The 27,864-nt window shown below is 41.2% G+C and overlaps 1 protein-coding gene across 7 annotated transcripts in view; it reads left to right on the top strand.

The window, feature by feature from the left end:
- Nucleotides 1-27,864, top strand: part of REPS2 (RALBP1 associated Eps domain containing 2) — a 221,226-nt gene that overhangs the window by 104,264 nt on the left and 89,098 nt on the right. For 4 of the 7 annotated variants that reach the window (XM_043570303.1, XM_043570304.1, XM_043570306.1 and 1 more), the window contains exons 7-12: nucleotides 4,508-4,571; nucleotides 7,424-7,566; nucleotides 13,067-13,161; nucleotides 19,678-19,747; nucleotides 21,115-21,168; nucleotides 26,248-26,293. In XM_043570303.1, the coding sequence (XP_043426238.1) occupies nucleotides 4,508-4,571; nucleotides 7,424-7,566; nucleotides 13,067-13,161; nucleotides 19,678-19,747; nucleotides 21,115-21,168; nucleotides 26,248-26,293 (472 nt within the window). The remainder of the gene's footprint in view (nucleotides 1-4,507; nucleotides 4,572-7,423; nucleotides 7,567-13,066; nucleotides 13,162-19,677; nucleotides 19,748-21,114; nucleotides 21,169-26,247; nucleotides 26,294-27,864) is intronic. The other 3 variants (XM_043570309.1, XM_043570310.1, XM_043570305.1) reach the window with 2 other exon arrangements.

Genomic DNA, 27,864 nt, shown 5'->3' on the forward strand with positions numbered 1-27,864 from the left:
ATTCACATCCTTTGCCATTTTAAATAAATACTGAACGGTAAGAGTTCCTCCGTATAGGTATACCTCGGAAATATTGAGGGTTTGGTTCCAGACCACTGCCGTAAAGTGGATATTGCAATAAAGCAAGTCAAATAAATTTTTTGGTTTCCCAGTGCATATAAAAGTTATATTTACGCTATACTGTAGTCTGTTAAGTGTGCAATAGCATGTTATCTAAAAAAAAAACCAATATACATATTTTAACTAAAAATAATTTATTGCTGTAATATGTTCACCATCTTGTGAGCTTTCTGTGAGTTGTAATCACTGATCACGGATCACCATAACAAATATAATAATGCAAAAATTTGAAATATTGCAAGAATTACCAAAATGTGATAGAGACCCGAAGCAAGCAAAGGCTTTTGGAAAAATGGTACCAATAGACTTGCTCAACACAAGGATGCCACAAACCTTCAATTTGTAAAAAATGCAGTATTTGCCAAGTGCAGTAAAATGAAGCATAATAAAATGGGGTATGCCTGTATTCTCGATACATGTTCCTTATCAGACTTGATTTGGAAATATTTTTTCCCAATCAATGGCTTGGCTTTTTATTTTCCTAGTGGTGTCTTTTGAAGCACATACGTTTTTAATTCTGTTGATGTCTAGCTTATCTATTTTTTGTTGTTGTTGATTGTGCTTTTGGTGCCATAACTAAGAGATTGTTGACTAACCCAAGGTCATGAAAATTTATATTTCTTCTAAGAAGGTGTATTGTTAGAGTTTTATCTCATATTAGAGAGTTTATATATCTCTGTTATATTAGAGTTTTATCTCTTATCTTTAGGTCTTTGATCCATTTTGAGTTAGTTTTTGTGTTTTTGTGTATGATATGAGGTAGGTATTCAAATTTCAATTCAATTCAAATTCTTTTGCATGTTGATATCCAGTTGTCCAGGCACCATTTTTTGGGGGGGGGGGAGGGGTTGGAAGATTCTTTCCATGATTTAATTATTTTAGCATCCTAGTCAAAATTTAGTTTACCATGAATGTGAGGGTTTGTTTCTGGATGTTAATATTTTTCCACTGATTTCCACTGTCTAGTCTAAAACCAATACCACGCTGTCTTGAGTATTGTAGTAGGTTTGGAAATTAGGAAGTGGGAGTTCTCCAACTTTGTTCTTTTCAGTTTTAATTGTTAAAAAAATGCTTTTTTTTTTTAAAAATTTTTTTTTCCAACGTTTATTTATTTTTGGGACAGAGAGAGACAGAGCATGAACGGGGGAGGGGCAGAGAGAGAGGGAGACACAGAATCGGAAACAGGCTCCAGGCTCTGAGCCATCAGCCCAGAGCCTGACGCGGGGCTCGAACTCACGGACCGCGAGATCGTGACCTGGCTGAAGTCGGACGCTTAACCGACTGCGCCACCCAGGCACCCCAAAAAAATGCTTTTTAATGTTTATTTTTGAGAGAGAGAGAGAGAGAGAGAGAGAGAGAGAGAGAGCAAGCAGGGGAGGGGCAGAGAGAGAGGGAGACACAGAATCTGAAATAGGCTCCAGGCTCTGAGCTATCAGCACAGAGCCCGCCATGGGGCTCCAACTCAGGAGCCACGAGATCATGACCTGAGCTGAAGTTGGATGCTTAACCAACTGAGCCACCCAGATGCCCCCAGTTTTAATTGTTTTGATTTCAGTTTTTAGGGATTGTGCTTTTTGAAATTTAGTTTTATACTTACATAAAATTTTTACACAGTTCTGAATTTGAGTCTACAAAAATGATGAACAAAGTCTAGCTTCTGTTCCTATCCCCTCTCTTCCTTTCTTGCTCCTTTTTTAATGGTTTATCTGTTTTTAAGAGTAAAAGCAAATTCATATATGTATGTGTATGTGTATATTCTTATCTCTCATCTTTTGTTAGATAAATGATAGCATAGTATTTGTACTTCTCTCCACCTTGCTTGTTCCACTTAACCCTATGTCCTGCTGATTATTGCATAGTTGCATGTAGAGATATTTCCCATCCCCTTTTATAGTCGTGTACTATTAGATTGTGTGATATGCAATCATTTATTTAACTGGTCCTCTTTTGGGATTATTTGTAGTCTTTTGCTATGATACATATTTCCATTGTGAATAGCCCTCTGCATATGTCTTTCTTCATTTTTGTTATTTTTGTCAGTGTATCTTTGGGTAGTGTGATTTTACTAGACATTGGAAAACACTCCTTCATTAGGCTTGTGCCATGTTGTCATTGCACCAGCATCATAAAAGATGCTCGTTTTCCCACAGTCTTGTTATCACAACATGTTTACCTACTTTTGTATTTTCCCTCCATTTGATAGACAAGAAATCCTGTGTTTGGTTCAAATTTATAGAACTCTTATGAAGAATATTGAATTTTTAAAAATATGGTTAAGAGTCCATTGGGATGCTTGGCTGGCTTAGTTGGTAGAGTGTGTGACTTGATCTTGGGGCCGTGAGTTCAAGCCCCATCTTGGGGTAGAGTTTACTTTAAAAAAAAAAAAAAGAGCCAATTAGATTCTATTTCTGTGAACTGTCATAGCTCTGTTTTTACATTGTGTTATTGGTCTTTATTTTTTAAAGGTCTATATTCAGTATGTTAACATTTTATCACTGATATATCAATGCTATATATAGCTCTGTGTGTGTGTGTGTGTGTGTGTGTGTGTGTGTGTGTGTGTGTGTTTTAACTGGACTTAGAGACTCCTTGCAGTAAAAAGTCTGAATCCACATTTTGATGTTTGGTTGCTGACAGCTTTTTATTTTTTATTTATTTATTTTTTTAAATTTTTTTTTCAACGTTTATTTATTTTTTTTGGGACAGAGAGAGACAGAGCATGAACGGGGGAGGGGCAGAGAGAGAGGGAGACAGAATCGGAAACAGGCTCCAGGCTCCAAGCCATCAGCCCAGAGCCTGATGCGGGGCTCGAACTCACGGACCGTGAGATCGTGACCTGGCTGAAGTCGGACGCTTAACCAACTGCGCCACCCAGGCGCCCCTGGTTGCTGACAGCTTTTTAAAGCCTCACCTCTCTCTCTTTTGCGCCATATCAGGCTTCACAGCAGGTCTGAAAATGGCTGGAAAGGGCAAGGAAAGGGAGCTGGCTTGGGGTTTCTAAGTTGGCTGGGAGTGGGGCTGGGGTGAGGGTTCTGGTTCACTGATGGAACTTCTCTTAGCACCAAAAGAAGGGAGCACGTGGGCTCTCATCAGTTTCCTCCTCTGGCAGGTGGCAACCAGGGTACAACTGAACTTGTTAGCTGTCAGCTTCCCGGTGGGCCCTACCTAATCTCTTCGGGACACCATGGCAGAACACCCTCTGTACTGTCTGAAGACCAGGCCAAGTCTCTTGTTTGGGTTTGGACCTAGTGTGATTTGAAGAAAGGATATTAAGGGGGAAAAAGAAGAATGAGTTGAGGGGAGAATGTCTTTATATCTATAAAATAGCTGGTAAATAGGCTTTCAAGACATTTCTTGCAAATGTTTGACACAAGATGGCTACGTCGATGGCCAACAATCCTATGTCAGCATTATTTCCAGGATGCTTTTGGGGAGAAAGCTCATTGGTTAGTAGGGCACTTTGCCTTTGATCCATAATAATCTATCAAAGGAAAATAAGTCTGCTTTAGGATACATTATAATCCGTTGTTTTAAGGCCAATTAGAAGCCTTGAGATTGCCAAGGACTTTTGACTTTATCGGCTTAGAGCTTGAGGCTTTGATTTAACTGTTCTTTGTGTTAGAATTGAGGCCTTTGAATTTTGAAAGTGGTCTGAGAGCTGAAACCATAAAAATTTCTGTCTCAATAAGGGTGGGTCTAGCCATAAAAATTTCTGTCTCAATAAGGATGCGTCTAACATTAAGTGCAGTTGGGACCTGGAGCAGTGTAACATGTAAAATGGAATTACCCGATTTCAACTGATACTGGTAAATTTGTGATGAATAAAGAAAGTAGCAAGAGGTTCCTGGAAGTTTCTCAAAGAGCCACCAAGAGATCTTAAATCTCACCAAAGTCTTTACCAAAATGTCTGTTTTATCTTTGTGTGATGAGATTAATGGTGTTAACTTTCTTCTTTTTGCTCTGTTTTATTTTTTTTAAGTTTATTTATTTTGAGAGGGAGGGTGGAGGGGGGAGAGAGAGAAGAGGAGAGGAGAGGAGAGAAAGAGAGAGAGGAAGTATCCCAAGCAGGCTTTGCATTGTCAATGCAGAGACCGACACAGGGCTCCATCTCATGAACTGTGAGATTCTGACCTGAGCTGAAATTGAGAGCCGGACACTTAACAAACTGAGCGACCAGGGCGCCCCTAATTTATATGTTCTTTTAAAAGCTGTTAATATGTTGTTTTTAGTCATATGATTTATAGTTGCTTTGATGAATAAGTGTTATGTTTGTTGTTATATGGTAGGAATTGCTGAATGAAACAATGGTGATTCATTTACATGTAACTATAAAAGCTGCTCTAGATGAGTAATTAATGATTTATTTAAACAGTGGCTTTCTTGGCAGGTTCTGTGGCCAAGAACTTCTTCACCAAATCAAAGCTTTCCATTCCAGAACTCTCCTACATATGGTAAGTACAATTAATGCCATATAGTATCATACTGTCATTACATACCCATCCCTTAGTTTCTACTTTTGCATTTGGAAAGTCTTATCTTTTGAATTTTTTTTATTTTTTATTTTTATGTATTTATTTTTTAAATGAATTTATTTTATTTAAAAAAAATTTTTTTTAATGTTTATTTATTTTTGAGACAGAGAGAGACAGAGCATGAACGGGGGAGGGGCAGAGAGAGAGGGAGACACAGAATCCGAAGCAGGCTCCAGGCTCCAGGCTCCGAGCTGTCAGCCCAGAGCTCGACGCGGGGCTCGAACTCACGGACCGCGAGATCGTGACCTGAGCCGAAGTCGGACGCTCAACCGACTGAGCCACCCAGGCGCCCCTAAATGAATTTATTTTAAAGAGCATCTTCCCTTGGGGTGTTTCACCAATTCCCATTCCTATTTATTTACTTACTTATTTATTTTAATTTACATCCAAGTTAGTTAGCACATAGTGCAGTAATAATTTCAGGAGTAGAACCCAGTGATTCATCCCCTATGCATAACACCCACTGCTCATCCCAACAGGTACCCTCCCTAATGCCTCTTGCCCATTTAGCCCATCCCCCCATCCAGAACCCTTCCAGCAACCCTCAGTTCTCTGTATTTTAGAGTCTCTTCTGTTTTGTCCCCCTCCCTGTTTTTATATTATTTTTGCTTCCTTTTCCTTATGTGCATCTGTTTTGTAACTTAAATTCCACATATGAGTGAAGTCATAGGATATTTGTCTTTCTCTGACTAGTTTCGCTTAGCGTAACACACTCTAATTCCATCCACGTTGTTGCAAATGGCAAGATTTCATTCTTTTCGATTGCCGAGTAATATTCCATCATTTATATACCACGTCTTCTTTATCCTTGCATGTTTTTTTTCAACAGACTTAGAGAGTGAATGGAACTTAAGATTTTTGTTGCTGTGAAGATTAACTTGTATGAGAAGCATAATGATCAGTGTCTGGCACATAGTCTGCATTGTAACTATTAGCTGTTATTTAAAAATGAATTTCCCAGTTATTATCCTCCTCTAGATGCCTTTCCTGTCTAAACAATTGTGTGGGCCCATGAGCATTTCCATCTCGTGAATTGTGTTTCTGGATGGTTCTGTTCAATATGATGCAAGTAACCAGAGGATCTCGAAAAGCTATTCTTAATGATATCTTATGAGGCCAGGTGAACAGAAGGCCCACAAATGTTTTGGAATTAAGTCAAATTTGGCTCTTATAGCTGCCTCCGAGCTTCACAAATTTGGCTGGTGTGTATCAGCTGGGCCCCCATTCAGATGTGCGGCTGTGGTGTGCCCTGCACCTTGCTGCCACGCAGGCCGCGGCCGGGCTCCAGAAGGGCCGTTTGGGGACGGTCCAGATGGCCGGTTTGCGTGGACGAAAACGCTTGCTGCCTGTCTAAACTCCCACCTGTGTGTGGGCTCTTCTTCCTCAAGCCTGGGTGGGAGACCGTGCTGCTGTAGATATATAATTAAAACACTGGAATATTTATGTAAGACTTTTTTCATGAGGATTTATAGAAATCGTGGTAGGACTTAAAATTGCCTGTCGTGTTTTGTGCGTTTTATTGGAAAACTATTGCAATAACATTTGTGCATGCCAATGTATCTGGGATCCTGAGCTGGATTTAGGTTCTTCAGCGGTATATTCTAGCATAATTTTTCTTTTTTACAACAAGCCTTATATTAGATTTTAAAGCTAGGGGAAAAAAAGAAATTATCATTTTGAAAAGAATACACTCTGTTTTTGGCAGAATTCCCAGTTTTAACATTATTGGCATGAGGCCTCCTATCTTTTTGTTGAGACATATCTGCAAAAGCTGAATGGTATTCTCTCCACCCAGCGTTTGAAACAGTTCCCTGACTTCTCACCTGGGGCGGGGGTGGGGGGGGGTGGGGGGCTGCTCCTTCAGGGCTGGCTCATTCTAAATATTTCAGGGGAGGAGGCTGTGAATGGTCCAAAGGAAAGTTAGGGAGCTTACCTTCTGTACTTCTTTGGAATAGTGACACCTTGCCAGCGCAGGTTTATATCCTATCTCTTTACTTGTCCCAGCACAAATATGGCATCTCTGTACATCTACGAGACTAGTTGAGCTTATGGTGTCTTACTTTGGCAAATGGGTTTGTTTTGGGCTGAGTAAATAGGTCTGTGCCTTTCAGTGGGAAACAGTGACTGAAGCAAAGATAAGCCTTTTCAAGACTCTTCCTTTCTGTCTTGCTGTCTTATCTGCTTCCAGCCTTCCCAAGTTGCTAGTTTTATCTGAAAACCTAATTTAACCAATGTTTATTGAACTTACTTGTATTTTCCCAGGAGGGAATTCTCAAGCAAATTTTTTGGTACAACATTTATGTGACTTAAAAACTTTAAGTTTTTCCTTAAAGCTGGAAACCCAAGTGCTTATTTGTGGGCCCGGGTACGTGTATAACGTCTGGGACAACGACACAGGCCGAGGTCAGCCCTTCCTTCGACTACTGTGGGCACCGGGTCTGGAGCTCTTCATGCCGCCCGGTTATCGAACTACTCTCAACCAACTGGCCTTATTTTTCTTTTCGTGCTCTAGTGTCTTGTCTCATGTGCTCGGTGTTGTAAAACAGATCTCCCGCAGAACCCAAGGAGTGTAAAGTCTTGTTTACAAAGGGCCACTGGTGCCAGCGCTCTTGATCAGCATTTGTCCTCCAAGTGCCCCCTGAGATTTCATAGGAGTTTGGGAACTTTGCAGGGCCACCCCCAGCGACCTTGGGAGTTGTGTTTGCATGTACGAGGCTGAGTAACTTTTCCTCTAAGCCCCGTGTTAGGTACTTGTGACATGTTGTATTTAGGGAACTGAGTGATGCTGACTGTGACGGAGCCCTGACCCTGCCTGAGTTCTGTGCTGCGTTTCATCTCATTGTGGCCCGGAAAAACGGCTACCCGCTGCCAGAGGGCCTGCCTCCGACTCTGCAGACAGAGTACCTGCAAGCAGGTAAGGCCTCATCATAAATCCTAAACCTTGGGCATTTTCCATCCAGACGTCATAAGAACCTTTTGTGCCTTAAGGTGGTATCCAGGTACTTTGCAGAGTCCTTTGTATGTAAAGTAACTGTCCTTTAACTGATATTAGACTCTCACAACTTATAATATGAGTAATAGGGATGATGTGGGTAAAGTGTGAGTTATCTGTTACTCCTATTCTGGTGCTCTCTGGATGGATTTGAATCAGTCCCTTACCCTTTTGTGAAAATTACCGAGTAGGCAAGTACTAAACCTCTCAGCTGATACAAAATGAACAGGAACATCTTCCTGTAGAGCCAATGTCTGATTTGGCATCTTTAGGTACACCCCAGTGTCCCCAAGTGGCTTGGGGCAATGGAATAGAACTCTTGTACCTAATGAAGAAGTTAAAAATTACATGCCATGAAATGTGCCGAGTGCCGTAATCTCAATGTACTCTTGATGAAGTTTTACATCTGCATATACCCATGTAGCTGCAATCAGATAAAGATAGAAAATCCCAGCACACCACAAGGTTGGAATAGAGCTCTTTGTCTTTCTCCTTAATAAAGCTATTACCCCCAAACCCTTTTGATAAGAAAGAGTCATGGTGAGTCTAACATTTTTATCCATTCTTTTGGAAGACTGGAAAATTAAGTGTCTCTTGCCCTTTTCAAAGGCAGTGGGCAATGATACAATTTCTGTTACTCAGAGAAGTATAGCTTCCATTGAAAGGGTCCAGAAACAACTGGTACTGTCAGTAACCTTTCTTTAGGGAAGGTCTCTTAAAAACATGAGAGCTAGTCATGGATGATTATTGGCAGGAAGGAGCAATGTCTAAAGAAACTGATTAGTCATTAATAGAGTGTAAATTTTGTGGTTAGATCTAGTAAAGGCCCTAGATTATCATGTCTTGTCCCCTCATAACAACACTATATTCAAAGTGGCCAATGACTAATCTAAGTCAGTCTTGGGTTCTCTGACTTTTACAACGTTTTTTTTTTTTTTTTTTTTTTTTTTTTTTTTTGGGACAGAGAGAGACAGAGAATGAACGGGGGAGGGGCAGAGAGAGAGGGAGACACAGAATCGGAAAGAGGCTCCAGGCTCCGAGCCATCCGCCCAGAGCCCGACGCGGGGCTCGAACTCACGGACCGCGAGATCGTGACCTGGCTGAAGTCGGGCGCTTAACCGACTGCGCCACCCAGGCGCCCCTTCTCTGACTTTTAAATAAAAAGTTTGTCATTTTCTGTATTTGGTAGTGAGGGGGCCAAGGCCCAACCAAAGGGAAGAGAGCAAGTATGTGGCTGGTGCCAATGGCAGGTAAACATGTGGGGGAAGAGTGACCCATTATTCTGGGATCTTTCCCAAATGCCTCATAAAATGTATGCATGGGAGCGTTCAAAGAGTAGAGACTACTACTCATTTAAGAGCTTAGACTTTGTTAATAGCAGCTGCTTTCTGATCACAGCAGGCCGTATACCCTTCCTTCCAGGCTGGGGGAGACCCTCATGGGTCCCCAGGAACTAGTTTGCAGTTGGGCACCATGACATGCTGCTCCATTTCCTCTTCGGTGTCTCTCTCTCTCTCTTTTCCTTTTTCTCTTTATTTCTTTTGGATTGAGGCAAAGAAGCACTAACAATCTTGGCAACTGCACAGGTTTCATAACCAAGTCAGTACAGGGTCATCCAGGAGCCCCTTCTCCTGGGAGCAGGGCCACATGGGACTTTGTCTCTCTCTAATGTGAACAGCTAACCAGAGGGCCAAGGTCTGCTCCAGGGCTATTTAGTTATATTTAATACATCACTGTTGCCTATTGTCAGCCCTGGGGAGAGTCCTGGGTAGCTTTACCTCCCATGCCCACACTTAGCTTTCTGTTTTGGGGTCTTGATTAATGCTGTTGTATTGTTGTGATGCCCTCTGGCCATGGAACCTATGCCAGGTGTCGGGACTCCTTGTTTGACAAGTCACTTTGTAGATATCCAAGTATTTCACAGACTGTTTCAAAAGTCACTAATAAAAAAATTTTTTTTACCTCGCCCCCCTACCCCCCAGGTACAAAAATTATTTTATTTTATTTTATTTTATTTTATTTTATTTTATTTTATTTTATTTTATTTTATTGTTTGGCCCACCTTTAATTAATTAATTAATTGTCAGGTTGGGTAACATACAGTGTATACAGTGTGCTCTTGGTTTCAGGGGTAGATTCCCGTGACTCATCACTTACATACCACAGCCAGTGCTCATCCCAGCAAGTGCCCTCCTCCATGTCCATCTCCCATTTTCCCCTCTCCCCCGAGTGGCTAAAATTAACAACTCAGCAAACAACAGGTGCTGGTGAGGATGTGAAAAAACGGGAACCCTCCTGCCCTGTTGGTGGGAATCACTAATAAAAATTAAAAAAATCTGAAAGCCCTGAGCAAAAAGTGTGTTAATGGAAGTCAAGTAGCATTTTGATTCCTTTATTGCTGCAAATGACTGCTTTTGTCTTGCTTATGGAGTGGGGGGGGGTGGAGTCTGTAAAATAGAGTGCCAGTCAAGAGGCACCTTCCTTTCCTTTGGAATGAAGCCCCTTGTTTGTTCCTGGTGTTTGATGGAGGCTGTCAACACATATTTATACAGCAACAACTGAGGAACCCATGACATACCCTTTAATTAAACAAAGACTTCACATCATTTCCAGGGCTTGTGGGATTAATCATAAATAATAATTATATAGTTCTAACAAAAAACCTGAGAGATCTCTTAAAGCCTCATCAGGCTCAGTGATGGTATATTTTAGGCAAACCCTGAGGGTTTTAGCAGTTAACTTTTTAATGCTTTATCACTCATGCTTATCTTTATATACAGCTCAAGAAAATGGCCAGAACTGTCTAGGTTTTCTCTGTGCTTTTAGGCTTTGCAAAATATGAGGGATTCTGTTCATTTTGGGGGTTCATTTTTATGGTATCCCACCTGTTTCTTTTTAATGTTTATTATTTTTGAGAGAGAGAGAGAGAAAGAGACAGACAGCAAGCAGGGAAGGGGCAGAGAGAGAGGGAGACACAGAATCTGAAGTAAGCTCCAGGCTCTGAGCTGTCAACACAGAGCTCGACGTGGGGCTCGAACTCACAGACCACACCAACCGACTGAGCCACCCAGGGGCCCCATCCCACCTGGCTTTTTTAAAAGCTTAGTTCCTGTTCCAACTTTTTTCTGATTAGCCTACATTCAGTCTCTTACAAAAATGTAATCCAGTTTTCAACAAGGTTGGTGAAGAGTATAAATTTGGTTGATACCATCATGCATTTACAATTACACAAGCTTGTTTTCAGTAAAATAATGAAACAAACTGTTGTGTCTGAGTTTTTCCCTAACAGTGAAAATGAAAGGGCACCGTTGGAAGGAAAAGTTGGTTATTTGATAGCTTACCTGTGGGCCTTTTGATATTTTCCTGTTTGGGTGACTGGGTGGATTCTGGTATAGATTTTTACTATAGAGTTTGTTAAAAATAATTATGTGAGAGGCACTGTGTTATTCTTTGTGGTCAGAATGCTGTGTTCAGAAGAGTGTTCCTACTGTCATGGAACTTGCTGGCAGTTAGAGGATCGATGTTAAATAAACTCACACACTTGTAAATTGGAGGCAGTGGTAGGTGCTGTGAAGGGGAAGTTCAGCTGCAGCAAGAGGGTGCGTCACCTCAGGGAAGGCTTCCTTAAATATTTGAGCTGACATGTGAAGGGTGAGCTAAGGGCTGTGTAGGTGAAGGAGGGGGAAGAGTAGGCTGTGGGCAGAGGGGACAGCAGATCTACTGCAGAGGCCCTGAGAGGCGGCTTGGAGCGTCGGAGGCATGGAGACTTGAGGCCACAGTGGCTGGAGTGCAAGGAGCCGGGCCTGGAGGGGCTGAGGATGAGGCTGAAGGGGCAGGTAGGGAACAAATCACTGGCAATGACGTTGATGGGTTTTAAGCAGGGAAGTGCCCCAATCAGATTTGCTGTTGGAAATGATCGTGCTGGTTGCTGACTGGAGAGCAGGTTTTGAGGAGCAAGGGTGCAAACTGAAAGACCAGGTTACTGGAGCAGTCCAGTCAGGACCCCAGGGCCTGTCACTAGGGAGGTGACAAGTGGAGTTGGAGAGATAGGGACAGGCTAGAAAGAGATTTAGTAGTTAATGATGGCATTTGTAGTTTTTGAAAGCGTTACCTTTTTACGTAGCAAGACCCGCTCCTGATAAAGCTTTAGTCGTGTAATTCTACTCAGATCACTGATTGGTAAGCTAGAAACAGAAATCTCATCTTGGTTAAACCTGCTCTTGTGGCCAGATAGCAGAATGGTACTTGGAAAGTTGTTTTGCTGAGTTTTTACCAAGGAAATGAGACCCCCTAGTTTAGTCAGACAAATCGCCAGGGCCCACGGTTTGCCCTACCTGATATCAGTGAAATTCAAACCAGAGTAAGAAAATGAACAATTTAAGGTGCTTGTACTCAACTGTACAAGTTGAGTAGCTGTTAGTCATGGCCAGTACTTTACTGCAGAGGGAAGTTGGCATTTCAGACGCTGGTGGAGGTGGGAGGGTGAGAAAGGATTAAAAACAATGTCAATCCATTTTGATGTTTGATTCAAAAAATTTTTTAAACACAGCATTAAAATTTTGATTTCTTAACAGCTGGTCTTGACAAATTTGTAGCTTCTGGCCATTGTCTGCCATGATCTTCTTTTCCTCCTTGGGATATTGACCAGTTTTCTGGTTGAGACATTTCCTTCCTAATTACTTGGTGACAAAGTGGTGAAACAGAATCTGCTTCCCAGAATTGGTGTGTTAAGTATCAGTTTACCAAGTAGCACGATCCACTCAGCTCTCCAGCTAACCTAACAGCCTCTGTCACTGTTCTGTGTTCGAAGAAGCCCATAATGTGATTCTTCTTTCCTTGTAACTCAGCAAGAACTTGTGCTCTTATTTTTGTTATTCTGCTAAACAAAAGAAATGGATATTTTAGAAAGTCTTCTGGGGCACCTGTCATTGCAAGATCTTGTCTATTTCCAACAACAATAGCTAAAATGAAGTATTTCCATAGTTAATGTTTATAGTATTAAGACTCTCCCCATAGTTGGTGCCATTTAAAAATTGTGCTGGTAGCATAGTTAAAACTTCAGTATTGTGATAGCGAGGGTCACTACTATGTTACAACGTAAATGCTAAAAGCATGTACCTTCCAGCAGGACTGCCGGCAGTTCAAGTTCCTGGTCTTCCATTTACCAGCTATATGACCTTGAGTAAGTTGCTTAGCTTCCCTGCTCCTCAGATGCATCACATGTAAAATGGGGAGGCAGAAATAAGTATGTTGTATATGTAAGGAACTTAAAATACTACCTCCTCGTGATTAGTGCCATAACTAGTATGTCAGTGCTGGCTGATTTATTGTAATATTTAACAGGCACGGAAAAGCTGATAAGAAACAATGCCTGCTATGAATATAGTATATGTTCTTATGTATTCTTTTTTTTTTTTCTTAGCTTTTCCTAAGCCCAAGCGGGAGTGTGCATTATTTGATTCTTACTCTGAGTCAATGCCTGCAAACCAACAACCCCGTGACTTGAATCGGATGGAGGTAAAAGGTCCTCATATGTTAATAAATAAGGGTGTGTGTGGAATTAAATCCATAAGCGTATATTCTTTATAAACTCCTGAAAATCCACTTTCATAACATTTTCTCATCATGCTGTGTACTTACGTTGTGGCTCAACCTTTCAAATCTAGACACCAGATATAGCTTATAATTATTTGTTTTCTTTTCTCCCTAGAACTAGATTTAGTGAAATAAGCAAAGTAATCTCTTGACCTTCTAGGGATGAAATTTAGGTATAGAAAAACTAAGCCAGAAGAATGCGAGCCAAGTTGTTTATTTTAACCAAGCTTTAATTTTGATGTTTATTTATTTTTGAGAAAGAGAGCATGAGTGAGTGGGGAGGAGCAGAGAGAGAGGGAGGCACAGAATCCAAAGCAGGGTCCAGGCTCTGAGCTGTCAGCACAGAGCCTGACATGGGGCTCGAACCCACGAACCATGAAATCATGACCTGAGCTGAAGTCGGACGCGTAACTGAGTCACCCAGGCGCCCCCCCCCCCACCCCCAAGCTTTAATTTTGAAGTAAACATTGTGAAGTTGTATTTTTAATAGTTGAGTATGAACAAGATCTAACGGACCAGAACAGTTTTGAGAGGAAGTTTGAGAACTGTGTAAAAGGACCCCAAGTCACATTTAAAGCTACCTTCTCCCTCAGAGTTTTAGCGTTTAGACCAAATGAAGACTGGTTTGGATTATCTCAAGAGAAACCTGTAGAATTCCTACAATGTTGGGCCTTGATGTTGTTGGGGCCTAGCCACATGCATAGTGGTCCTTAGGTATGCATCAATAAGTAGGAGTCATCGTAGTTATTGTTAATATCAGCACAGTCTTCATCATCATCATCGCCATTATGATTGCTGTGATGACAGCTTATGACATCTGTTCCCATCCTAAAAAAAAAAAAAACAACTCTGGAAATGTGTAATAAATGGAGGTTTATTCATAGGCTGCTATCGTCCTCAGACCCCGGTTAAAACTGTTGCAAGATGATGGAAGTCAGAGGCAGGATGCAGGACCATTTGTTTAATTTCTTGCAACTGTGTGTGATTATTTCTTCTTTTCCGTGGGGCTTTCAGGCATATAGTCTGTGCTGCATTGGCATCCTCTGCTCCTCTGTGAGGGAACTGGTCTGCTTCTGCAGTGCTTCCTCTGATAACACCTCTCTTGGCCTCTCTGCTACTCTTTATTCAAGTCATGGCCTCTGTTACTTTCCTCAACAGATCTCTACTCGAGGGAAAAAGGTATAAAGTGGTATCAGGAGTGATAGATGTGCATTTGAAGAGTTTTAGCTTTTTACATTTCTTATTTTGCAGAATGCATATGACGGAGAAGCAAGTAGACTAGTTAGCCACTTTTCATGGCCTCTGTGAACTCGGGGGCTGCTGGCAGTGTCCGGAGGCTTGTGTAGTTGCCTTGCTTTTGTTTATTGGCTATGGGTCCCCCTGCTTGTGTAAACTTATGAGGTCTTTAGGTGTTTTATTAAAAAATGTCATAAGCTCTTATTATTTCTAGAATGCACTCAGGTGGTCTCTGCCCTTCCAACAGAAATAATGCTGTGTTTTAGAGAAATTAATTACTGGCTCGTGTTGCTTTCCCCCACGTAGTCATTTATCATCTTTCTAAAAGGAAAGGAGCAAATATACAGTTAGCTGTGAAGTCTATAAATGCAGATGCTTTCAAACACACACTCTGATGTCCTTGATGACATTTTTGATGTTCACCTTTATGGACGTGATGTGCAGCTAGTTTTATGTTACATACTTTTCTATACTTTAACTGGCTCTTTTGGTGGGGGTGGGGGTGATTAAAAAGTCTTTGCTTTGCCCTGTCCAAACGAGAGCAAAACAACAACAAAAACTCTTTCCCAACAAAATCGTTATATTCCAGAGTGGAGTGCTTTTAGATAATGACGTAATATACAGAATTCATGGCCAAAGTAATGAGGTTAATGGATGCTTTGGCCATTCAAGAAGTATACGTCAAATTTAAGTAGCTAATGATTAAATATTCCAGTTTCTTCTATTTCATTCATTGTTCTTTCTACCAGTTTTTTTTTAATCTCTCATGAATGCATGCGTGGGATTTAAATAGCTCTTGGGACTAGCCCTGTGAGGAATGGGTCCATACAGGTGTTGGTGCCATGGAGAAAGCTGTAACTGATTCGGGTCGTGAGAAGTTTGCTCAGTAGTACAGATCAGATCTCCAGACAGCAGAGCTGTAACCATGTACTCGTTTCCTTCAGGAATTAAAGATAAATTTCAGATAAAGTCCTCTTTAGCATGCTTCTTAAAGTTTTATTTTATTATTATTATTAATTTTTTTTATTTTTGAGAGAGAGAAAAAGTGTGAGGGGGAGGGGCAGAGAGAGAGAGAGAGGGAGAGGCAGAATCTCAAGCAGCCTCCAGACTGTCAGCATGGAGCCCAATGTGGGCTTCGAACCCATGGACTGCAAGATGATGACCTGAGTGAAAGTTGGACGCTTAATCGACTGAGCCACCCAGGCACCCCATAGCAGTGCTTCTTAGATTACTGGATTTTTCTCTTCTAAGCAGCTTTACTAAAATACAATTCACATAATATACTTATCTAAACTGTACAATCCGATGGTTTTTACTGTATTAACAGGGTTGTGCAGCCATCAGTACAGTCTAATTTTAGAACATTTTTCATCACCTCAGAAAAGAAAGCCCATACTCATTAGCAGTCGCTCACTATTCCCTCTCCCCCCAGCCTTTGGTAATGAGTAATCTCTTTTCTGTCTCTGAGATTGCGTGTTGTGGACATTTCATATAGAGTCATACAATATCTGGTTTTTCTGGGACTGCCTTCTTTCCTGTAGTATGTTTTATTTTTTTATTATTATTTTTTTTAAGTTTTTTTAATTTATTTTTGAGACAGAGAGAGACAGAGCATGAACAGGGGAGGGTCAGAGAGAGAGGGAGACACAGAATCTGAAACGGGCTCCAGGCTCTGAGCTGTCAGCACAGAGCCCGACGCGGGGCTCGAACTCACAGACCGTGAGATCATGACCTGAACCGAAGTCAGACGCTTAACCGACCGAGCCACCCAGGCGCCCCTCCTGTAGTATGCTTTAAAGTTCATGTCGTAGTGTGTATCAGTGCTTCATTCCTTTTCATTGCTGAGTAGTAGTCCATCGTGTGGATCTGCCACGTTTGTCCATTCTTCAGCTCATGGACGTTTGGCTTGTTTCCACCTTGGGGCTGTGAGGAAAAAATGCTACTGTGAACATTCATGGGCCGATTTTTGTGTGAACATGGTGTTTGGAGTTCCCTTGGGTGCTTACCTAGGAGTGGAACTGTGTGTCATATTGTAACTTGTGTTCAACTTTTTGAGATACTGCCAAAATGCTTTCCCAAGCACCTACGGCATTTTACATTCATCTACCAGTAATGTGTGAGGCGTCCTATTGCTCTGTGTCCCTGCTAACGCTTTCTATTGCCTTTTTTATTTTTGCCACCTTAGTGGGAGTGAAGTGGTATCGATTTTTCATGCTTTTGATTTAAATTTCCTGATGACTACTGATGCTGAGCATCTTTTCTTGTGCTTATTAGTTATTTGTATATCTTCCTTGGTGAAATGTCTATTCAGATCCTTTGTCCATTTATAAATTTGGTTATTACTGAGTTGTGTTTGTACATTCTGAATGTAGGTCCCTTATTAGATACATAATTGGCAAGTATTTTCTGTCTTTGGTTGTTCTTTCTTTCTTTTTTTTAAAAATTCAAGTTAGTTAATGTATAGTGTAGTATTGGTTTCAGGAGTAGAACCCAGTGATTCATCTCTTACCTACCACACCCAGTGCTCTCATCCCAACAGTGCCTTCATTTATTTAACACACCCCCACCCCTCCAGCAACCTTTAGTTTGTTCTTTGTATTTTAGTGTCTCTTATGGTTTGCCTCCCTCTCTGTTTTTATCTTATTTTTCCTTCCCTTCCCCTATGGTCATTTAGTTTGTTTCTCAAATTCCACAGATGAGTGAAGTCCTATGATACTTGTTTTTCTCTGCCTGACTTATTTCACTTAGCATAATACCCTCTAGTTCCATCCACGTTGTTGCAAATGGCAAGATTTCATTCTTTTTCATTGCTGAGTAATATTCCATTGTATATATAAACCACATCTTCTTTATCCATTCATCTGTCAATGGACATTTGGGCTCTTTCCATACTTTGGCTGTTGAAAGCGCTGCTTTAAACATTGGGGTGCATGTGCCCCTTCGAATCAGCATTTTTGTATCCTTTGGATAAATGCTTAGTAGTGCAATTGATGGGTGGTAGGGTAGTTCTATTTATAATTTTTTGAGGAACCTTCATCCTGTTTTCCAGAGTGGTTACACCTACCCGTGTGTCTTCCCACCAGCAGTGCAAAAGGGTTTGCCTTTTTCTGCATCCTCGCCAACATCGGTTGTTTTCCTGAGTTGTTAATGTTAGCTATTCTGACAGGTGTGAGGTAGTATTTCTTTGTTTTTTTTCCTTTCTTGAGAGTGTCCTCTGCAACACAAGTGTTTTTTATTTTAATGAGGTCCAGTTTGTTTGGTTTTTTCTTTTGTTGCTTGTGCTTTTGGTGTCCTAGCTAAGAAACCACTGCCTAGCAGAAGCTCACAAAGACTTAGTCCTATACGTGGCCTTCCAGGAGTTGTATAGTTCTAGGTCTCACATTCAGGTTCATGATCCAGTCCGAGTTCATTATTGCATATGCCGTGAGGAAGAGGTCCACCTTCATTCTTTTGTATATTCTTTTCGCATCACTTATTAAAAAGACAACTCCCCCGCCCCCAATTGTTTTGTACCTTTGTTGAAAATTAGTTGACAAATGTGAGGGTTTATTTATGGATTCTCAGTTCTGTTCCATTGATCTACATGGATGTCGTAATGCTAGTACCACACTGTCTTGATGACTGTAACTTTGTGTTAAGTTTGGAAATTGAGAAGTCTCAGTCTTTCAGTTTTCTTCTTTTGTTGTTCTTCCTTTTAAAGAATATTTTTGCTCTTTTGGGTCCCTTGCATTTCTGTATGAAATTTAGGACAAGCTGTTCAAATTCTGCAAAAAAGTGAAGAAGGATTGCACTGAATCTGTAGATGAATTTGGGGAGTATTGCCATCTTAACAATATCGAGTCTTCTGACCTGTGAGCATGGGATGTCTTTCCACTTCTTTAGGCTTTAAAAATTTCTTTCAAAGGTGGTTGTTTTGGAGAACTTTTTATATGTTCTACTCCTAAATCATTTTCTTCTACCTAGGTATCTAGTTTATAATCCAGGTGGGAGAAGAAAATGAAAGAAAGGCACTGTTAAGATACATTCTCTGTTCTGTTGGAGACAGTAGACTTTGAATAGGCAATTCTATCTGGAGGCTTCATGGTAATGCCAAGAATGACCTGCCTGAGGATTGTTAAATCCTAGATCAGGTTACCGCCAAGCAGCACTGAACTGCATTCTTTAAAGCAGTTGAAAAACACAAGTATTGCTTATCTCACTGGGGTTGTTCAGATTCTGAAAGGCAAACCAGTGAACCTTCTGGATCACCAGATTGCTCCAAGATTTACTCTGCTTCCTATAAGTTTTATTTGATTTTTCTGAATATGTTTAAAATAAAAAGAATATCAAAAGGCAGATAGTGACAAGTCTTCCTCCCATTCTGTTCCCCATCTACTGAGTCACCCTTCGATTTTTATGTATCTTTCCAGAATTTGTTTATATATAGTAAATACTAATAAATATTATTCTGTAATCTTATCTAAGGTCACAGAGTGCATTTTTAGACTTTGTAAGAAATAAATTCATAGCAAGTAGATTTTAAACAAAAATTTAAAGGAATCAGTACTTGATCAATTTGGGTATTCTACCTCATTAGTATTACTGAAGACTTCCCCTAAGTGAGTTAGGAGAAAATTTTGTTCTGGTCATCAATAAAATTACCTTATTCCTTGACAAGGAGGCTGTTTGAATCAGGCTATTGAACACTCTCTGCATAACAGATTTTGGCAGATACCCACATTATAGGGCTACTTGTCAGAACTCTGCTTGTGAAACAGTACAGAAAGTGCAGGTTTGTTTTTGGACAGAATGGGCAAATGCTCCACAGTTCTCTGGCTGAATCCCAAACCGGGTTCAGATTTAATGTGCAGTCTATACATCTGCCTAAATCTGAATAATTTTTTTCCTCTGCACATGTAAATTTCTTTAAAAAATTAAAAAAAAAATCTCTTCACCCAGGGTGGGGCTCAAACTCAGAACCCTGAGATCAAGAGTCATGGGCTCTACTGACTGAGCCAGCCAGGCGCCCCACATGTAAACCTTCAATACAAATTAACTTATACCTCCCTAGGAACCCCCCAAAATAAAAAAGTATTAAATATCAGGGTTTACTGAAGCCAAAATATTGGCAAGATATGTAGCTTTTAAAGCAATTTCATCATATGTACACATAATGTAATTTCCATTTCAACTTGTATAATGTATTTACTTTTCTTTTCCAAGAAGCTATCTGTTAAAGACATGGCTGACTTTCCTGTCCCAACTCAAGATGTGACTAGTGATGACAAACAAGGTATGAAAAGAATGAGTTTTCTTCCTTCAGGGACATTCTACCTGTGTTTCTTCATCCACTTCTCTTGGAATGGCTGACTTCGGGAGCATGTGGTAACAGGAACTTCCAAAGCCCCTCAACTCATTGGCCCCTTACTCACCTGTCCTGACCCTTTACTTGGAATTTGGTCATACTGATTAGGAAATGACTGGAAGCTGAAAGAATTGAGAGCGTAACATCTTGGGTTGACAGAGGTGATCCCAGAACATCAGTACAAATGCACATTTGTATACAGGTCTAATCCTTGAGGAAGTTATCTTTCTGGAGACAGTTTCTGTCCTTTGGATTTATCTTCTGTTACTTTGTGGATGTGAAGCTGTGTCGGGAAGCCAGCGGTAATTTGTGTCTTACCGGGCGAGTGAGAAGCAGCGCGGCTCAGTTTTCCATGTTAGCGCTACCGTTAAGCACAGAGATGAGTTGGCCTGGGAATATTTAGAACAGGAGGACCTCTCCCCACTCCCACCACTCCATATAATGCTTTATAATCTACCAGGTCCTTCCTCATTTACTGCCTTACTCAGTTCTCACAAAGCCGAACAGAGGCTAGTATGTTTTATCACCTAAAATTTAGAGATGAGTAAACCGAAATTCAGGCAGTAGGAGTCATTTGCTTAATAATAAAAAGAGTGGAGGTAAGAATAAAGATTTTTTGAGTCTCAGGCTAGTATTCCTTTTATTAGCTGATACTGATTTACTACCCATGAATGAGAGGCTTATCAGAAGGGACTAAAAATCAGTGAAGCTATTTCAAGTTTTGTTGTTGAAACCTGCCACCGACACAAGCTTGTACAGGAGTTAAACATGAAAAGTAAGTTTTCCATTAGGAAGCAATGATCGCTTGCTCTCTATTTAAATCTTTGCTCAGGAGAGGCAGGCAGAACTAGACATTTTTTGCAGCAGTGTGTACTCTGATCACGTTCTTTCCTAGCGGGTCTTAGCCTTGATTGTGCGTTGGAATGACGGGTCTGAAAGTACTAAAGCCCGCATCTCACTCCCGGAGAGATTCTGATGTCATTGGTCTGGATGTCAAGAATGAAAGGAGATTTCTGGCACTTCCTGGTAATACTCCTCCTAGCCACTAGAGGCGCGCTCGGTTGAAAGTTGGTAATTCGGCTATGTTCTTTGTGGGATGAGAACCTATTTCCCTACTTCAAGGGGTCTCTATTGTTTGGGTGCGGTAGCAACTTACAGAGGTTTGTTACACCATTTTCATAAGTGATGACTAGGGATTCTTTGCTTTAATATAATGTGCCTAAGAAATAAAATTTTACAGTTTTGTTTTCTTTTCTCCTCCTTTCTCTTGTTCCTTAAAAACAAAACATGTCTAGGTTTGAAAAGTACTGCGGATGAAGCCTTACCAAAGGACGTGTCTGAGGATCCAGGTAGGAGAAAACAATTTTAATACATTTTTGTGTAATTATTTTCTAATTTAAAAAACCTAACAGTGTCAGTGAGTAGAAAATTGATGGTTGTGTATGTTTCTCTCTAAATATTTGCCTTGGGTTTTATTGTAATGAAACCTTTGGTTGCTTTTTATACCTGAAAAGAGGGTGGTTTTTTATTTTTAAGTTCTGAATTTAGGTTTCACCAATAGGAGCACTCAGTTTGAAGTTAGAGTCTCATTGTTACTTTTACTGTAAAATTGGAAAGACTTGGAGTTGAGAAGATTTCAGTAAGCCATTGTGGTTTCTGTGGAGTAAGGAGCTAATGGGGTAGATCAAGTGGAGACCCGCAGTTGAACTTCTCCATTTCCAAAGCAGAAATCTCCAATGTTTTCATGAAAATTCACCACCAGGAAGGCAAGTAAGTAAATGTGCTTCTACATGGAGGAGATCCCAAGGAGAAAAAGAAAAGGTGTGTTTGCCCACGTTCTTGGAGAGTCAGCACTGTGTCTGTGAACCAGGGAGATGGCCAGGCCTGTGTCCTCAGCTCTCTTGATGGGAGCCATCACTGAACTAAGATGAACCTAGTTAAAAACAAACTGGCTAGGGAGGGCGTTACTATTTGGAGCTCCGGTTACGAGGACATGAAAGAGGTTGCTGCATTCTTATTGTTCTCTCTCATAATATTTAATAAGTAAATCATGTTTGTTTGGGTTAGTTAGCTATCATCCCAAGCTTATTTGTTTAAAGTTGGAACAAAGGAGTCGATAGAACATTGAGGCTTATGCTATAGTAGAGTTTTCCCCAGACACCAAGTTCATTTGAGGTTTAAAAGAGAGAGGGATAGGGGCGCCTGGGTGGCTCAGTTGGTTGGGTGTCCAACTTCAGCTCAGGTCATGATCTCACAGTTTGTGAGTTTGAGCCCCACATTGGGCTTTGTGCTGACAGCTCAGAGCCTGGAGCCTGCTTCAGATTCTTTGTCTCCCTCTCTCTCTGCCTCTTCCCCACTCGTACTCTGTCTCTCTCTCAAAAATAATAAATATTTAACAAATTAATAAAAAGAGGATGGAGGGAGAGAAGGGAGTAGGGGGAGAGAGGAGGAGGAGGGGAGAGAGTGAGAATGAATACAAATGAGAATATATGATTGATTTTAGTGAAGAGGTCTAAGAATCTGTGTTTTTAGATCGTCTGCCAGGCAGTTCCGGTGTGTAGCCTATTTTTGGAACCTTTGCCTCTAGAAGATGATATTAAGAAATAGAAAATCGTTGGGGCACCTGGGTGGCTGAGTCAGTTAAGCATCTGACTTTGGCTCATGTCATGATCTCATGGTTTGTGGGTTCAAGCCCTGCATCGGGCTCTGTGCTGACAGCTCAGAGCCTGGAGCCTGCTCCGGATTCTGTGTCTGCCTTGCTCTCTGCACCCCCCCCCCCACTCACATTCTGTCTCTCTCTCAAAAATAAAATAAAACATCAAAAAAAAAATAAGAAATAGAAAACTGAGTTTATAGATCAACCATGACTCCCAAAGTGGTAGGAATTCTCAAGCCTAGTTTGGGCTTTTGAAACTGATTTGGGTTCTTTCATCAGAAAGAGAAATGCTCAGTTTGTGTAAAGACAAATGGATGGCTGGCCTGTTAGAGAATTAAACTTTACGCTTGCCCTCTAAACCCATTTTAGGACAAATGCATGAGGTAGGTTCTTTCCAGCTTTAATTTCTGGAGCCAGAGTGGATGTACCTCAGGTTTTGTAAACTTCGTGTTGATGGTATTAATAAAAGCTATTTGATTTTGGAGAGTTAAATTGGTGCTTTTCCAACAGTCTTTGAGGCTCATAACTTCCTATTTTTTCCATGAGCATCATGTGTTCTCTGGAGCCCGAGCTGTAGATGTCATTTTTAAGATTTCTTTATTGAATGGGGCACGGAGTCACCAGACAAATCCTATCAGGGTGTGCGACAGTGCGTGAAGTACATCTGAATTTGTTTCACATTCTGCCTAGGAACATGCTATGTGGTTTCTGATTCATTTTTCCCACTGCTTCCCTATCTGGAGTGGATATGAGGGAATCCCTCATCTGAAACATATTTAATACCCCCTTTCCTGGGGAATGTTTGAATTTCCAGTGTGAGACGCTGTAGAATTTCAAGGTGGTGGTTGTCCATGCCACACGGGCAGTTCACCTCAGTTGAGTTGCTGCTTTTTAGAGAATTAAACTTTAGGCTTGCCTTTTTATCCTCTTTCAATCTTCTGGAACGATGACATGCCTGCAATGTTCTGGGAAGTTGTCCTTCTTCCCTCTTCCTAGCTAAATGAGAAGCTATGACCTACCTGCTGGCTTTGGCCTGGATTCCAGTACAACACGACCTTGCCATTTTTGCAGATGCTCACATGCCCCAAATGCTCAGTCTGACTTTCAGGAGCTTGGAAGCTGATGGACGACTGAACCGGAATAGTGTTCTCCAGCTTTTTGTGATCTGAAACCTGTGGGGACTCACCGAGCCCTGCCTGTGGTATATTGTTGCAGGTGGCAGGAGAAGTCTCTCCCTGCCCTGTTCTTCCACAGTGGCTGGTAGTGTTGATAATAATGATAATAGTAATGGTGAGGAGGAGGATGTTGTGGTAGGACTGCTGTCAGGGAAGAGGGGGGTATTCCTTGTCACGTGGTTTTTTAATATGCCCTTATCCTTTTCATTGCTGAAAGTAGATTTCTTAGCTAACATACTGCAGCCTCATTCCTTGGAGCAAGCTGCACAATGGTGATCTTTTTCTTGATGTCTCTAGGCTATGCTGAGCGGATTAGGCCTGTTTGTCCCCACACTGTAGTCTTCAGACAGCTGTTAGTGATTCTAGCAGCTTCCCCGTGTACTAGCTCTCACCCCATGGCCTTATGGGGTAGAGCAATTTTCTCCTTTCATTACCTGTTCCCACCTGCACCTCCTTTGCTGTCCTAGAGGGAACTACATTTAGAATCCAGATTTCTCAGCTTGAAAAATTAGCACTCTACAACAGTAATATTTTACAGTTCAAAAATAGATTGTTTTCCAAGTACCTTTGCCTTCTCTCTCCCCAGGAGAAAGGGGCTACATTTTTATTTTCTTCATTCTGTAGGTGAGGAGACTGAGGTTCAGAGACGCAACAGTTGGTGTTGTGTCCAGGAGGAACACGTAGGCCTTAGGACTCCTGTCCTCGTCCCCACTGCTTATCCATACCCCTCACCCCATCTGTCTGTGTGTCTATCTCTCACCAGCAGGGTTCACTCTTCCACACCCATTCTTACCTAGGAGAAAGAGATAATGGCACTTGACAAAGGAATTTAACGGTCACTACAGTCTGGTCTGGGGAACCAGACTTTTATTTTAAAATGACTAAGACTTTCCCAACCCACATATTTCTCTTTTTTTAATGTTTATTTGTTTATTTTTGAGAGAGAGAGCTAGCAGACGAGGGGAAGAGAGAGAGAGGGAGAGAGAGAATCCCGAGCAGGCTCTGCACTGACAGCAGGGCTTGATCATGACCTAGGGTTAAATCAGGAGTCAGATGCTTAAGCGACTGAGCTGCCCAGGTGTCCCCGGGCCCACACTATTTCTGGAAAGTAGTGTAGCCTGAGGGAGAAGAGGGGTCAGAGCCAGCTGTGGGCAGCCTGCCCGGAGGACGGCCCCCGGATTTGTGGTGAGTCCGGTCGCACTGTCCGCTCAGCCCCAAGGCGGCCTGCTTGGCTGCAGGAGCAGCTCCCCTTAGGCCACTTTCCTCTGCTGCTGCCTGGAGTTTGTGGGGTGGGAAGAGGTAGTTTTCCATGTACATGTGGGTGGGGGTGCGTGATAATGGGCAAGACAGGGCTCAGACTCCTCGGGCGTCCAGTGCTTTCCAGAGCTCCGAGAGCATTTTGATGGGTTGAAGTTGAAACATGCCTGTGTTCTCGCTACAACAAGCCACAATGCTTGTTTTGAGAGAAATGTGTCTTTTCTATAGCTGACCATATCTAAGGGAATACATATTGCTTCTTTGCTTTGTGCCTTGTTAACATTTTTAACTCCTCTTTCTCTCCTGCTTATCTAACTCATAGATTTTAACGACCATCATAAATCTAGGCTCCTTCATACCAAGGAGGGTTTTTATCTTTAGAGCAATGTAAAAAAAGGTGGGATGATGCATGGAGACATTTGCTCTCTGGAAGAACTTCTGCAAACAATACACAAATGATATTCTCCTTGTTCCTAGTTAGTAGCACTTTTTCTATGAATTTTTATGAGATTTTATGATGAAAGATTTGCAGTGTTTGCAAAACCTTAGCATAACTGGTGGTTTCTAAAGTTGTCTTCCATAGGGTACTGAAAATATAAAAAAGGATCAGTGTTTTTGTAAATGTTTCTAATTATTCCCAACAACTTGTGATGGTAAAGTTAGGGTCCATGGGTGTTGATAGTGAGCAAGTTGTTAACGATTTAAATTTGATAAGGAAAAGTCTCATATGGTTGGTAAAATATCTTAATGATTTCATTCCGTACTATCGTCTGTGTGATTTGGTCACAGGGACATAGGACACAAGAATATTTTCTCGTAGGAAAAGCTGTGTTGCTCATTTCAACTTAGCTTGTGGGAGCTTTGATTTCTTGTGCTCATGCTACTCTAGTAGTGTATCTTAAGAAATTCTTAAAATATGTAACCTGATAGAGTTCTTCCTAGCCTTCAGGGGAGCCTGGTTCAAAATCAGTTACTCAGCTATCATGATAGACCAAGGAAACCACACGTCAGAACCCCTCATATAAGTAGATAACCCCATGAGAGGGTTGTCTTTTTAGATTGGAATTTATTCATCAGCATAGATTTGAGAATAGCTCCTTAGTGCTCTGACAGAAGGAAGAAAAATGTTGGATTTTCTTTCCTTTGAACTGTGCCTTTAGCTTTAGAAATGAAATGAGAAAATAATGAAGATGTGGAGGCAGTTAAGTTCTCCACAGGGATGCCTGCACCTCATATTTACCTGTTGAGATATATGTTCTCTACTAGCCCAGGTATTGCTTATAAACCTGTTCAACCACAGAAATGAAAGCCAAGTAAACAACAACCGGTCTTTGTTTCAGCCACTTCTAAGGATTCCAACAGCCTCAAAGCAAGACCAAGATCCAGGTAGTGTTTGTTTAATTTCTGCTTTAATGCCCTTCGTACCCTTTCTTTGACTAGAAATAAAGTCCCACAACCCAAAGCCCAACCCACGATCTCCTTTTCCTTTAGATTGGCAGCTTAGACAATGGGTGAGTTCCTTTGTCACGAGGGGCCTGATCGGAGCTTGCAGTGCTGCTGGGAGACTCTTAATTTCTGTGTCTTTTAGTGGTAGAAGGTGGTGGCTGCTGCTGGTTGGTCGACTGACAAGAAGTGGCTTGTGTGCCGTGGCCCCCTTGTTGCAGGATGATAAGGAATAGAGGGCAGTGGCTTTGCAGAGAAGGAAAAGTGGTTAAGAGGTGACTAACCCTGAAATTTACTGTCGTGACGAGGTCGACACCAAACAGACACCTGAGGGATAAAATCTAGAGTAGGAAAAACAAATGCTCACAGTCATTTTAAAATGAGGCTTGAAGCTTCGGGTGAGCGGTGCTTATGGTCTGTTTTATCCTATCTTAGAGCCCCTTTTTGGAGTCACAGTTTTTAGATTGGTAGAAGAGGGAGAGCCAGGAAGGCAGAGTTGCGGTTGGCATTGGACATCAGAATGGCAGATGGAGGAGAAATACATGAACATGAATAGAACATCAGAGAGGGGAGATGGTATTGGGAGCACTTTTCAGTGGTAGGAATACAGTGGAAGATAGGACAGTACGTTTGTGGCTTCCACTGTTTGCTTTGGCTCTTAGTGACTTTTTTCTTCCTTTGGCTACTTAGACACGTCCCTGAAAAAGTGAAATTAAATCTGATAATACTTTATATGCTTGAATACCGACATTTAAGGAAATCTCGTCTTTGTGTAAATCTGAGAGTTACCCCTTAGTCTAACTTGTATATCTGGATTTTCTATATTGGGGATTTGTTTTCTTGTTTATAGAAGGTACAGATACCTATAGTCATGTTTTTTGAAACAATAGATACAGGAATTCTTTTTGGCCAAAAGAAAAGATACAGTCACCGTTTTTCTGTATGGCTGCCACATTTACTCATCCTTTGTTGTTGTTGTTGTTTTTTTAAGGATGAATGGCTCTTTTGCAAATTAGTCTGTACTGACTTTAGGATGTAGGAATAGTAACATTTATCTGACCTCATAGTAGGAAAAAGCTTTGACTTGCAGGAAGCTGCTTAGGTGTGCTATATTAACTATAATTTGAGCCTCACATTTTTCTTCTGTTGACTTCCTCTTTTTCTCAAAGCGAGTGAAAGTACAAAACTTCATAGTCACATATTCTATTATTAGTATCTCTGCCAAATTTTATTTATTTTATTTTATTTTATTTTATTTTATTTTATTTTATTTTATTTTATTTTTTAATGTTTATCTATTTTTGAGAGAGAGAGAGAGAGAGAGAGAGAGAGAGAGACAGAGTGAGTGGGGGAGGGCAGAGAGAGAGGGAGACACAGAATCCGAAGCAGGCTCCAGGCTCTGAGCTGTCAGCACAGAGCCCGACACTGGGATTGAACCCACCAACTGTGAGATCATGACCTGAGCCGAAGTCGGATGCTCAACCGACTGAGCCACCCAGGCACCCCTCTATGGC

The sequence above is a fragment of the Prionailurus bengalensis genome, chromosome X (assembly GCF_016509475.1).
Source record: "Prionailurus bengalensis isolate Pbe53 chromosome X, Fcat_Pben_1.1_paternal_pri, whole genome shotgun sequence".
NCBI classification, from domain to species: Eukaryota; Metazoa; Chordata; class Mammalia; order Carnivora; family Felidae; genus Prionailurus; species Prionailurus bengalensis.